This window comes from Elephantulus edwardii, unplaced genomic scaffold, assembly GCF_000299155.1.
Source record: "Elephantulus edwardii isolate Elephantulus edwardi_28Jun2011 unplaced genomic scaffold, EleEdw1.0 scaffold00082, whole genome shotgun sequence".
NCBI classification, from domain to species: Eukaryota; Metazoa; Chordata; class Mammalia; order Macroscelidea; family Macroscelididae; genus Elephantulus; species Elephantulus edwardii.
This window is the reverse complement of record NW_006399832.1, coordinates 2058332-2069813: the sequence shown is the minus strand read 5'-3', so window position 1 is coordinate 2069813 and position 11482 is coordinate 2058332. Positions and strand designations below refer to the sequence as shown.

Below are 11482 nucleotides of genomic sequence, written 5' to 3'. Positions count from 1 at the left end.
CACAGTTCCTCTCGCATCTGCTCTCAGGCAGCATTTCCAATGTTTTGTGTAAGTCAATTGGATGGGGAACAAAAAAAGCCATTTGCTTGGTATTATTTAAAACAGACTTCATAGGGCCACCCTTTTGTGGAAGCTTTATTTGCACTAAATGAATAATCTTAATTGCATCACTCTCGAATTAAAAATCAATGTTAATCAAGTTGGAAGTAGTAAATATCAGTTTTCATTGTGACTGGGTAGAGGGCATTTTTCTTGTGTTGCAAATAAAAGCACAAGTCAAATAACTTTAAAAGGGCATTATGTTCTGCCGCAAATACAATTGAAACGGATTGTTTAGGAGCAGATCAGAAATGGTACAGAATTTTGCACTTAATTTCCTCAGTTATCATTTACAATAAGAACCTCCGGGCTTGACAGCCAAGTCTAAACAGTAGTAAATTAGTACAAATTTATACTGATTTTACTCTAATAATCGTAATAAAAGCTTATAGATTTGGCACTAATTACATAAATGCCTAATGATCTTGAAAATTACTCTGGTTAGAAATATATTACTAATCTAAACTTTGTTGTTGGCTGGCTCTGAAAAATCAGAACATTAGAAATGGTTCGCTTCACTTGTGCAAAGCACTTTAAATTGTTCAAGTAGTTTAACATATTCACGAGGAAAATAAAGCGCATTAAACTTTATTTACAGCCTTAAATGGAGTTGGAACCTAGCTGAACTTATGAACTTTGACCACAAGATCAGTTTAGGGGCCGGCAGGCGAAACGTGGAGGGCAGCAAGGCGTAAGCGTGCCGGGAGCGTGAACAGACCAAACCCAGGCCGGGGCTGTGCGGATCGAGACTGCTCAGCATAGCGCTCTAGGCCTGAGGCCGGGCCAGACCTGGATAGGCCTGGGGGCCTAGACGCAGAGCCCGCGCGCAAGTTAGCGCGGCGATGGCCAAGCCCAGACGCGGTGCTGGGGCCGCGCGAGCACCACCAGGTCCCGGATGGCTCCATAGGGCAGCCGGAGGCTCGTGCAGCCTTGAGAGCGCAGGCGGGGGGCGCCTCCTGGGTCACGCCGGTACCAAGCCCTCCGCTAGCGGTTACCCTGCCTAGGCCCTCCAAGATCCCAGCTCCTGGAGACCGAGCAGCGCCTTTGAAGCGAGTAGGGCGGGGCAAAGGGAAGGAAACAGCTGCTTGGAGAAACTCGGGAGGAAAGATTAAGCGAGGCTGGGCCCAGACGCTCAGGGCCAGGCCGAGGCGACCGGCTGCTTTTCCCTGCTTGCTCGGGGGCTGGAGCCGCCTGGGCTGCCGCCGCCTCCTCCGGGCGGGCGGGCGCGGGCGGGCGGGCGGAGTGGGGGACTCTCCGGGCGCTGACATTTGCAGTCTGCCCTCCTGATTGGTCCCCTCGCCGAGCTGCTCATGGGTTCATTCAACTGTTAAGCACCTCCCCGTCTCTCTAAAGGACATTATAATGCAAGAAGCCCCCTTTTTAACCACAAACCGAATTTTCTTTCATTTAGGTGATCTATATATATCTATATCGTATAGCTTATAGCTTATATCTATTTTAAATAACTTAAAGCCGCTAAAATTTGGGGGGGAACAGCTTTCGCCCTGGAGCGGTGCGCGATGCTGTCTCACGCCGACCTCCTGGACGCCAGGCTAGGTGAGTGCGCGCCTCTCGCCCTGGCAGCCAGGAGAAGCCGGGGCAGGAAATTGTCAATTTGTTCCTTATTTTGCCTTAATGCGGCCTAAATGGGCTAATTTCTTTAAAAGTAATTGTGCTGCATTAAAGTTTAATTTGATTTAACATCGTCTTAAAAAAAAAATCTATGGAATATGTAGATCCAAAAAAGGAGTTGGGAAATGTTGTTACGTTTTGTTTTCCTTATTTTTCTTTTCCCCACCCCCTTTTATATTTTTGAAAGGCGATCTATCCCGTGATAATTTGTTTGGAGGTGTTTCTCTTCTTCCCCCTCCTGTTTGCTTTGATTGGAATTCTTTACTCTTCGACTGTCCCCTTTCCCTCGTGGTCTCTCCTCTCTACCTTCTTCCCTCCTATGGGCGAATTTGTTAAAAAATCTAGCAAGAAGCAGCTACTGCCATCGAGGCAGATTTGCTAATCGTGCTGTTCGGAGAAAAGCCATATTCCTCCTTGCAGGCACCCCGCCTTCGGCAAGAGACTCGACGTGGTCAATGGCTCCCAGAAAAGCATCTTTTCTGTCTCCGGAAAGAAAAGTTGAATTCTCTAAAGTTTGATTCACTTTTCTGTCTGCAGAGTTTCCTGTAATGCCGTCGGGGGTGCTGGGTTCTGGGTTTCCGGTTTGGGAATCTTTGGTGATGGATGTGATTCCATTTTCCAAACATTTTCTCTGATTTGAGGGGGAGGCGGAGCTGATTTGGGCTGATTTCGGGGGGTGGAAGATTTGGAGACAAATTCATCTTCAGAAGGTGAGAGGGGTGCGGCTGAGGGCCTGAGAGGTAGAGTTCGCTGGGTTGCCAAAGTGCAGGTGGGGCAATATTATTTCTTTTCCTTTCTCTCTTCTTCTTGCTTCTTTTTTTCTCATTCTGATCCTCCTGGTCTCATGATTTGTTCTCGGTTTCCCTGCGTGCTGTGGGTATAGTTTATGAAAGGAACTCTGAAGCATGTTTTATTGCTCAGACAAGAGCGTTTTTTTTTGTTGTGGTGAGAGGAAATCCACAGGAGCCGGCTGCAGAGAGAAGGGAGAGGCCCCAGAGCTGTTACTCCAGCCCGGCTTACGGAAGTCCGCTAAGCGCTCCAGAAGTTTCGCCCACAGGGCGAACCTGGGCGAAAATGGGGCTGAAGGAGGATGCGCGGGCATGGCAGTCCCTCCTGGGCTCACCAGAAAAGTCGTGACCAAGACTCCTTTGCTTCCTTAGGTATGAAAGATGCCGCTGAGCTTCTGGGCCACCGGGAGGCGGTGAAGTGTAGGCTGGGCGTGGGGGGCTCGGACCCCGGGGGCCATCCGGGAGACCTGGCGCCCAACTCCGACCCGGTCGAGGGAACCACACTGCTGCCAGGGGAGGACATCACCACAGTAGGGTCCACACCAGCCTCGCTGGCGGTGAGCGCCAAGGACCCAGACAAGCAACAGGGGCCCCAGGGCGGCCCGAACCCCAGCCAAGGCGGCCAGCAGCAGGGCCAGCAGAAGCAGAAGCGCCACCGGACGCGCTTCACCCCCGCACAGCTCAATGAGTTGGAGAGAAGCTTCGCCAAGACTCACTACCCCGACATCTTCATGCGCGAGGAGCTGGCGCTGCGTATCGGGCTTACTGAGTCTCGAGTGCAGGTATGGTGGGCTTGGGAGCCCCGGCAGAAGGGCGCGGGAGGATCTAGTAAGAGGGAAAGGAGTCTTTCCGTCTTTCCTTGTGCTCCCGGGATCTTGGGCTTCGCCTCTACTGTCGAGCTGAGTCCTTCTCTGACCTGACACTGTGTTGCCAGTCACCATCTGCAGTGAACACTCAGGGTCCCCATTTCTCGCTGGCTTATGCACATCCCTGCAGAGTACTCCAAAGAGCAGCCACGCATTGTTCGGCTGCTGGATATATGCGCTTTCCTCCCGAGAAGGGAACCTCCGCGGGCTTCTCTGCAGCTAAGCAGAGCTCGAGGCTGCATAATTGACAAGTATTTCATTATCCCTAATGAGTTTGTGCTAAGCGCTGGGTAAAAGCGGAATGCAACAATTACACACCAAACACAGGCAGGGAAGATTAGGTACCTTTTCCTAAAGAGCCACACCCAGGTTTCACAGTGCGGCTTTATTCTCCTCAATATCACTTTTCAGTCCTCTCATGAAAATTCTCCTAGCTTTGACGTTAGCCAGGAGTTTGTTTTAGATGGTCTTCAAGTCTCCCAAAGCCTAGGAACGCTAGATTTTTTTTTCAGAGACCCTAAGAGGAAGTGGGGCGTGGGGGGGGGGATGCGGAAAGGTGGAAAGAAGACTTTTTGTTGTGAATATCTGACCGAAAGACAGGACATTTAGAGCAGGAATGGTTGACAGGTAGATGAAATCGTTACTGACTCACCATTATCATCTAATCATCCTCCAAGTTACAAATTATAAATAATCTAGAAAATTACATTACAACTTTCTTGGAAATTGATGAGAAAAGTAGAATCCCAAAGAAAGCCAAGATTTTTTTAATGAATGAAAACAATGCTTCCAGTATTTTATGGATAAACGCTGGTGATGGAAAGGCAATAGACACTTAGTTTTGAGCTCTCCACGGTGCTGAAAACCTTCCTCGGCTCTGTTGGACGTGTGTATTTTCTGTCGGATATCCTGAGTGTCAATCTAACTCGTCGTTAAGCCAGAACTGACTACTTAAAAAAAAATCAACATAAATAAAGATCAGTTATTTTATATTCACACTAAGAAGCAAACGATAAGGATATGCATAATCACAGTGCTGAATATTCCTATATCTTGGCATTTTAAAGCAAGTGTAAATTAGAAAAACAGCATATGTTTCTATTCTGAGAGTCAGAAAATGAATGCCATCAGGGACTTAAAGTGCTCAAATTAATTAGATAATATGCGGGACATAACACAGTGATTAATATATTCACCCAACATAACTCTAGGTAGTTTACCTAGTGAACTCTGGAAGATCATCGAAGACCACTGACCATTGAAATGACACATCAAAAGAGGACATGTTGATTTGTGTGGAAGTATTATTAACGCTTTTAAAATATTTTAGTTGAACACCCTTGATAAATCTTAAGTTGAGCTCAAGGTTTGACAAATACAATTTCACACTTCCATTAATGCTAATGACAACCTTACTATGTTAAGCCACTGTAGGTTCAAAACTTATAAATTTGCTTTCAGAGAAATATGATCTATTATTTTTATTTTAAAAATGAAAATATTGTTACTTAGCCTGGTCATATTAGTTTATGTAATTAGTTTACATTGAAGTAGAATTAATAATCACAAACAAAATGTAATTGTACAATTGATTACATGAAAAAGAAAATGAGATCTATTAAACTTTACTAGGCCTTCTAAAGGTTAATGACAAAAATTCTTTTAATAGAGAAAATTATAAATGAAATAAAATATAAACTATGTAATAGAAACTGTTCTTTTCAAAAAGTACACAAAAGAACTTTTGCAAGTCAAAAGAGACAAAGTATTTTAATTGTTGTAGCATAATGTTCAAGGAAAGATAATAGCTTGAGGCTGATGATAGAAACAATTAGAATGGCAATTTCAATAATTTTAAAAATAATGTTCTATAGTTTAAAAAGTAATCAGATCAACATAACCTTCTTAATTAACATTTCAAAATGATTAACATTATGTAATGTAATGCAAAAATAGTTTATGGAAAATGTATTGACTTCACAATTCACTGTACCATTGCTCCTTGACCAAATTAAAATCACATAGTAATTGGTTTATGTTCTTATATGATGAGTACTTTATAGTTTTTCTTTATAGTTAACATACTGCCATACCCTTTTTTCAGTCTGTAGGCCATTGCGCTGATTAAAAAGGATCTAAATGTTTAATTTATTGCTATTGTATTTGAAGAATGCATTTTTACTCTAGACTAAATTACACAACATCATTATTTTCTATTTATACCTGAATATATCATACTTTTAGGTATTAAAGTGACTCTACTCACAGGGAGGACAATTTCATGTCTGATGTTGCTCCCCTTTCTGACTACTGTAATAAAACCATTCCTTTTATAGCATGCCATTATTAGAAACCAATTTCAGAATTATTTATAACCTGGAATGGCTTATTAAGCAGCAATGCGAGAATCATGCAAATTACGCGATCAAATGCAATATAATAAGCATAATCATTAGTCTCTAGCACGGATTAATTAACTTTCAATATTTTATTTACATAAAAACCAAATCAGTGAAATAACTTCTGCACAGTCAGGCTTGCCTTTCAATATTTTATACGAACAAAAATAATGTGCTGTAATTCCATTGACCGTGTCCCCCAGAATGGCCCTGTCACCTGCCACATCTTAATAGGGGGACAAGCTGAGAGTATTTTCTAGTTTTCTAATGGAATGAGAAATTGCATTTTCTTCCTCTCCCAGCACTATTAAAGTGTAATGAATTCGGCCCAGAGTTCACGGCTGGCTGATCGAAATGAACCTGAGATCCAGACTTTAATACAGCTCCCCAGATTTCCTCCCAAATCTTCACATTAATCATTTGCTGGATTCCAATGAGATCTTCATAAAGCGTTTGCTTTGAGGGGGGGGGAAGTAATATTCTCTCCTTCTCCTCCTCTTTCTCTATTTCGGAGCCATTTATAGCTGGGGAATTAAACGGGCTATATATTTTAAAATACATTTACAGTATGTCTATATTACTGTAACAGCAGATATCACGAAAGTGGATTTTTAGATTCCAACCTCCATTAGATTCTCACTGTTGTATTAAGCATTTTCAGAGAAGAGCCGCATTTCACACTGACTACAAAGTTGGCCTGTGGCTGTGGTTAATATATTTCCTAGAGTTGTCATCTGTGTATTCTCAAAATCTCCCTTAGGTTTTGCCTGCATTTTAATCCGTCATGCTCTAGTTTTCAAGTGGAAACATTCACATTTTAAAAACATATGCATCATGGATTGGAACGGAAGTGCTCACACCCCATGCAGATTTTTCTCCCAACCCCAGTAAGCCATGAAACATAAAACATTTTGTAGCCACCATTTGACTACTAACCCTCAAACGTAGTTGAGCACGATTTTTTCGATTATTTCTACAATATTTAGTTATTTCCCGGTGTTCTTTTACGCCTGTGCGTGAGCAGATCTGGAGCCAAACACCTTTCTGGCGGGTATCTTACAGAAACGATGTGGTGCAATGCCCTCTTCACTCTTTGCATTCTCTTATCGTCATCTCTGCTCTCCTGCCTCAAACACCGGCTTGAGAAGCCTTAAAATAAGGTGCAGGGTGGTAGGAACAGGTCTTGAGTGTATAGCTAGCTTCCAAAATATATTTGGGTGCAGCTTGTGAAGCGTGAGAATCGTTTGGACAGAAGGTCTCGGCTCTGTCCCTTGTACCTTTCTTTCCCCAGTTCAGCTTTGGGTGGGTGGGTTCTGCAAAGCAATCTATGGCGGTTCCCAGCCAAAGCTGGCTAACAGCTCAATTGGGGACCCGGGCCACATTGATCTCAGTCCACCAACAAGGCCTCTGCTGCTTCATTAATCCGCCGTGCCACCAACTCTAGGACTGACACTCAGCCTACTAAGTCAATGTGGGAAATGGGGTAGAAACCAGAGAAAGACAAAGTGGTGAGCGCAGGTATGTAAAAAGGTTTGTCAGGGCTGGCCGCAAGTGAAGGCAGAACTCTCATTGCAGTTCACACTGGTCTTCACATCCCTGTAAACGTGTCTTCACTTGCAGAGATGTGATAACACCGCTGAGCAAGGCTGCTTTACGGAGATGGGGGTGCAGGTAGGGTCACACTCATAACACTAGCTTGTAGAGTAAACACTAAGTAGGTTGATTAACAGATGAATAACGTTTTGGCCACTGATAGGTGGTCCAATTGCGTTAGCTAAATTCTAAAAGGAAACTCAATCAGTACCTGAGCTGTGTCCCACATCATTCATATTTATGCATAGTAAATCTCCAGCTGACTAGATGTTAAACCACCAGCCTGCCAAATGGACATACTGGCAGTTATTTAGAGAAACAGAAAGACACAAGACACAAGCTGCCAACTTATTTCAGACAGAACTCTTCTTTTATGGTATGGAAATTGATGTTCATAGGCGAATTTGTCTGGTAGTACATGAAATTCTGAGGCCGCTCTTAAGAAACAGTAAGAGGCTTATTTTCATCTGGAGTTTATTTTATCAGATATGCATCCCTGGGGGTGAGGGGGGGAAGACATCGGAGTTTAAGAAAAATAAAGTTTGAGCCAGAGCTAATTTGAACCTTAAACTTGACCTTTAATTTCTAATGACCAGAGAATTTAGACTGCGGATGAAAGGGGGGGGGGTGTCTTGAGGGAATTGAAGGCCTTCCTGTATGGGATACTGAGTAAATTCCTCTACAGGAATAGACTTGAAGGCCCGGGTTCCAGCTCCGTATAGCCTAGACAAAGGTGTGGAGCATAGAGACATGGGATAGCAGAGGCAGGTTCTAGCCGAGGAATCAGAAGACGTGTTGGTGACCCCAAACAACACTGGCTCAGTGGCGCTCACTTTCCCACATGGATCACTATATTAACCTTTCTGCTCTGTCAACCATGGCGGTAGGAGCTTTCCTTTGTCTTTCGATTTTGAAACTGGCTATGTCACTTTTGGTCCTTCATCAATTTCCAGATTTTCACGTTTCTGAAAATTCCATACCCCATCAGTGTTATAAGGCATGCTATTAAGCCACATGGGTACACATGTTTGTCTTCATTTGTACACCTGTGGGCCGAACCTTGACACGCGCATGCCTGCAGACCTGCACATCTGTGCAGAGTACAGGATGTGTCCAGGTGCAGGGGCGAAGTGAATAGCAGAGCACCGAGATTTATTAAGCGCGATGTTTGTGCGCCAGGCGCCGTTTGTTAGGAAAAACAGTGGAGAATCAGTCTCTCCTTAGTGTGAGAGCCCGTCCAGGCCTGTGAAAGCCAAGCGAACGCATCTGACAGGGGTTTCTCTGGCTCGGGGCCCCCGTGCCTCTCCTCTGACTGGCTGTGTAACTGTGCCTTGTCCGTCTCTTGCCCTTTTCTGCTCCAGGTTTGGTTCCAGAACCGACGAGCCAAGTGGAAGAAGCGTAAGAAGACGACCAACGTGTTCCGCGCGCCTGGCACGCTGCTGCCCACGCCAGGCCTTCCTCAGTTTCCATCCGCCGCGGCCGCGGCCGCTGCCGCCATGGGCGACAGCTTGTGTTCCTTCCACGCCAACGACACCCGCTGGGCGGCAGCCGCGATGCCGGGCGTGTCCCAACTGCCGCTGCCGCCCGCGCTGGGCAGGCAGCAGGCCATGGCGCAGTCGCTGTCCCAGTGCAGCCTGGCGGCCGGACCGCCGCCCAACTCCATGGGTTTGTCCAACAGCCTGGCGGGCTCTAACGGCGCTGGGCTGCAGTCACACCTCTACCAGCCTGCATTCCCCGGCATGGTGCCCGCCTCCCTCCCCGGCCCCAGCAACGTCTCCGGCTCGCCCCAGCTTTGCAGCTCCCCGGACAGCAGCGACGTGTGGCGGGGCACTAGCATCGCCTCCCTCCGCCGCAAGGCGCTAGAGCACACAGTCTCCATGAGCTTCACTTAATACCGCCGCGCCCGGCCCCCTCCACCCGGGGAGACGCCCCCTAGAGCCGCCCAGAGGTCCTTCCGGCGCGCGCCCCGGCTCCCCACGTCCCGGCCCCCTGCCTGGTCCCGCGCCCCTGCCCGGGTCTCGTTCAGTCCACGCCTTTCGCCTCCACCTCCCCGGGCTCGCCCCAAGCCCTGGCTCCGAGGCCTCCTCCCCGCCTGATCTCGGCCGCCCGCGGCCCCTCCCCCAGGCCCCCTTTCCTCCTTCTCGCAGCCCCTTTCCTTAATCCTCCCGCCAACGTCTCACCCCGTGCCCACACGCGACCCCCGGCCTCCCAGCCCGCACTGGTCGTGCTTGCGCGCTCGACGCGCCTTCCTCTCCGCCTCCTGTTTTGGCGGCGTTCCCACCCACAGTTTGGACACGACGCCCACGGCCCCCTCGCTCGACACCTCCCTTCTTGTCTCGTCTTTCCTCGCATCTCACGCCCCTCCTTCTCGCGCCCTGCCGAAAGTACCCCTTCCCACCATTTTACTTACCAGGGAGTCGACTCAGGATCTGAAATCAGACACCAATGGACTTGGTTTGTGGGCAGAAACACATACACACTCGCACTCTGGCTCACTCTTGGACAAGATGCGAACACGCGCACGCCACACACACACACACACACACACACACACACACACTCGCGTGCACCTAGGTCACACACGGACAGGTTCAAGGGACAGCACAATGTTAGGGATTTTTGTCTTAAAGGAGGACAAGCATCTGCCTCTTCTGAGGGCCAAACTGATAGAATTTGGTTTATTCTTGTATTCTTCTTTCGAACTCCTCTTTCACTTCCCACTATATTACCCTTGTCCTGTCCACAAGTCACATTCATGTGGCCCTCTATTGGCTTGCAAAAAATGCTCTTGGGTTTTTTCCCTTTATTTTTATTTTCTTAAGCACAACTGTGTGAGGGTATCGATGGGAAGGCAGGTTTCTCTTGAGGAACAAAGTAGTGGATTGGGTGGTGGAGTAGACTAAAGCAGTCATGTGTTGAAGAAGAGGTGATTTTACTCATTTTGATAAGTCTTTATAAGGAAGAAAATAAACATTTAAGAAAATCTTTCCTTTTGTAACACAAAAGCCACATCTCTTTTCTGGATCTTTCAGGACTGGCCTTTATTTGCTTCCTCTTTCGTTGTCTTCATTGCTCTGTGCCCTTGGTTGTTTTGTGGTCGTCCTGTCGTCCCTCGTGACCCTCGGCCACCTCCCTGGCCCCTGCCGGCCGCCGGTGGGTGCACTTGGACATCTACAACCCTGCAACTTTGTACAGAGAAACACAATCAGCTCTTTCTGCATGTGCTGGTCAAATCCAAACCCAGAGAACAGAAGCGCTTTCTATGAATGAACAAACATGTGAAATAGGATGTTTTGTGTAGATAAAGCATTCTTGTTACATACTGGTCAATTTGTGATATGTTTTAACTTATTGTCTGTGCTTATTTATGGAATTTGGTTTTCTTAATAAATGTTTGAGCTAATATAAAACATATTATTTGATTTTTCCGGACAAGTTTATATCAAGTTAAATGTAAATGGATAAAAATAAAACCATTTTCAGTATGTGATATGGAGAATTATGGGTTTTGGTGTGACTCTGAATGGCAGGAGGGCCTTAAATCGGAGGAGGGAAAGAGCGATGGTCAGGGGGGTTCTCAGCTCCCACTTAGGCTCCTATTTGGGTGCAGGGTTTCCGTTGGTGGGGGTTTGGGGCGCTTCTGCTCTTTGGTGGGCCTGAGTTCAGTTTCAGGGGTGAAACTGAAAGGCCTCAAGCAGCTGAGGAAGGCCGGCCAGGAACGTTGCCCCGCGATCTGGGGCTCCAAGACCCACAGACCGGAAGTGCACGCGCCCCGCCCGCGAGCTTCCTTAGAACTCAAGACCTCGCGAGGCCTCGAACCCGCACGAGGCTTCCTAGCCCGAGAAGAGACTTGGGCATAGAGTAGGTTAGCTTCTCTGGTGAAAGGTTTCCCTGGGACAAAAGAATCGAGGGCGACCCTGCCTGGCTGAGTTTGTAGGAAAGGGAGTCTGTAGATGGGAGGTGGGCCGCGGTGGAGGAAGCGTCTTGGGACGGGAGAGTGGCTGCTGTTCGCGCCCTCGGGCTGCGGAGGCCCCTGCACCACTTTCCGGCCGGCGCCGCCCGGGGACTCCGTGTCTGGAGAGGCTGTGGCTCCTCTGAGCCTAGG

General features: G+C 47.2%; 1 protein-coding gene across 1 annotated transcript; it reads left to right on the top strand.

Moving 5' to 3' along the window:
* The first annotated feature begins 1471 nt into the window (after nucleotides 1-1471).
* Nucleotides 1472-10867, top strand: OTP (orthopedia homeobox). Its single transcript, XM_006889839.1, has 3 exons — nucleotides 1472-1656; nucleotides 2892-3301; nucleotides 8739-10867. The coding sequence occupies exons 1-3, from the start codon at nucleotides 1620-1622 to the stop codon at nucleotides 9267-9269; spliced, it is 978 nt and encodes a 325-aa protein (XP_006889901.1). The 5' UTR covers nucleotides 1472-1619; the 3' UTR covers nucleotides 9270-10867.
* The last annotated feature ends 615 nt before the right edge of the window (nucleotides 10868-11482 follow it).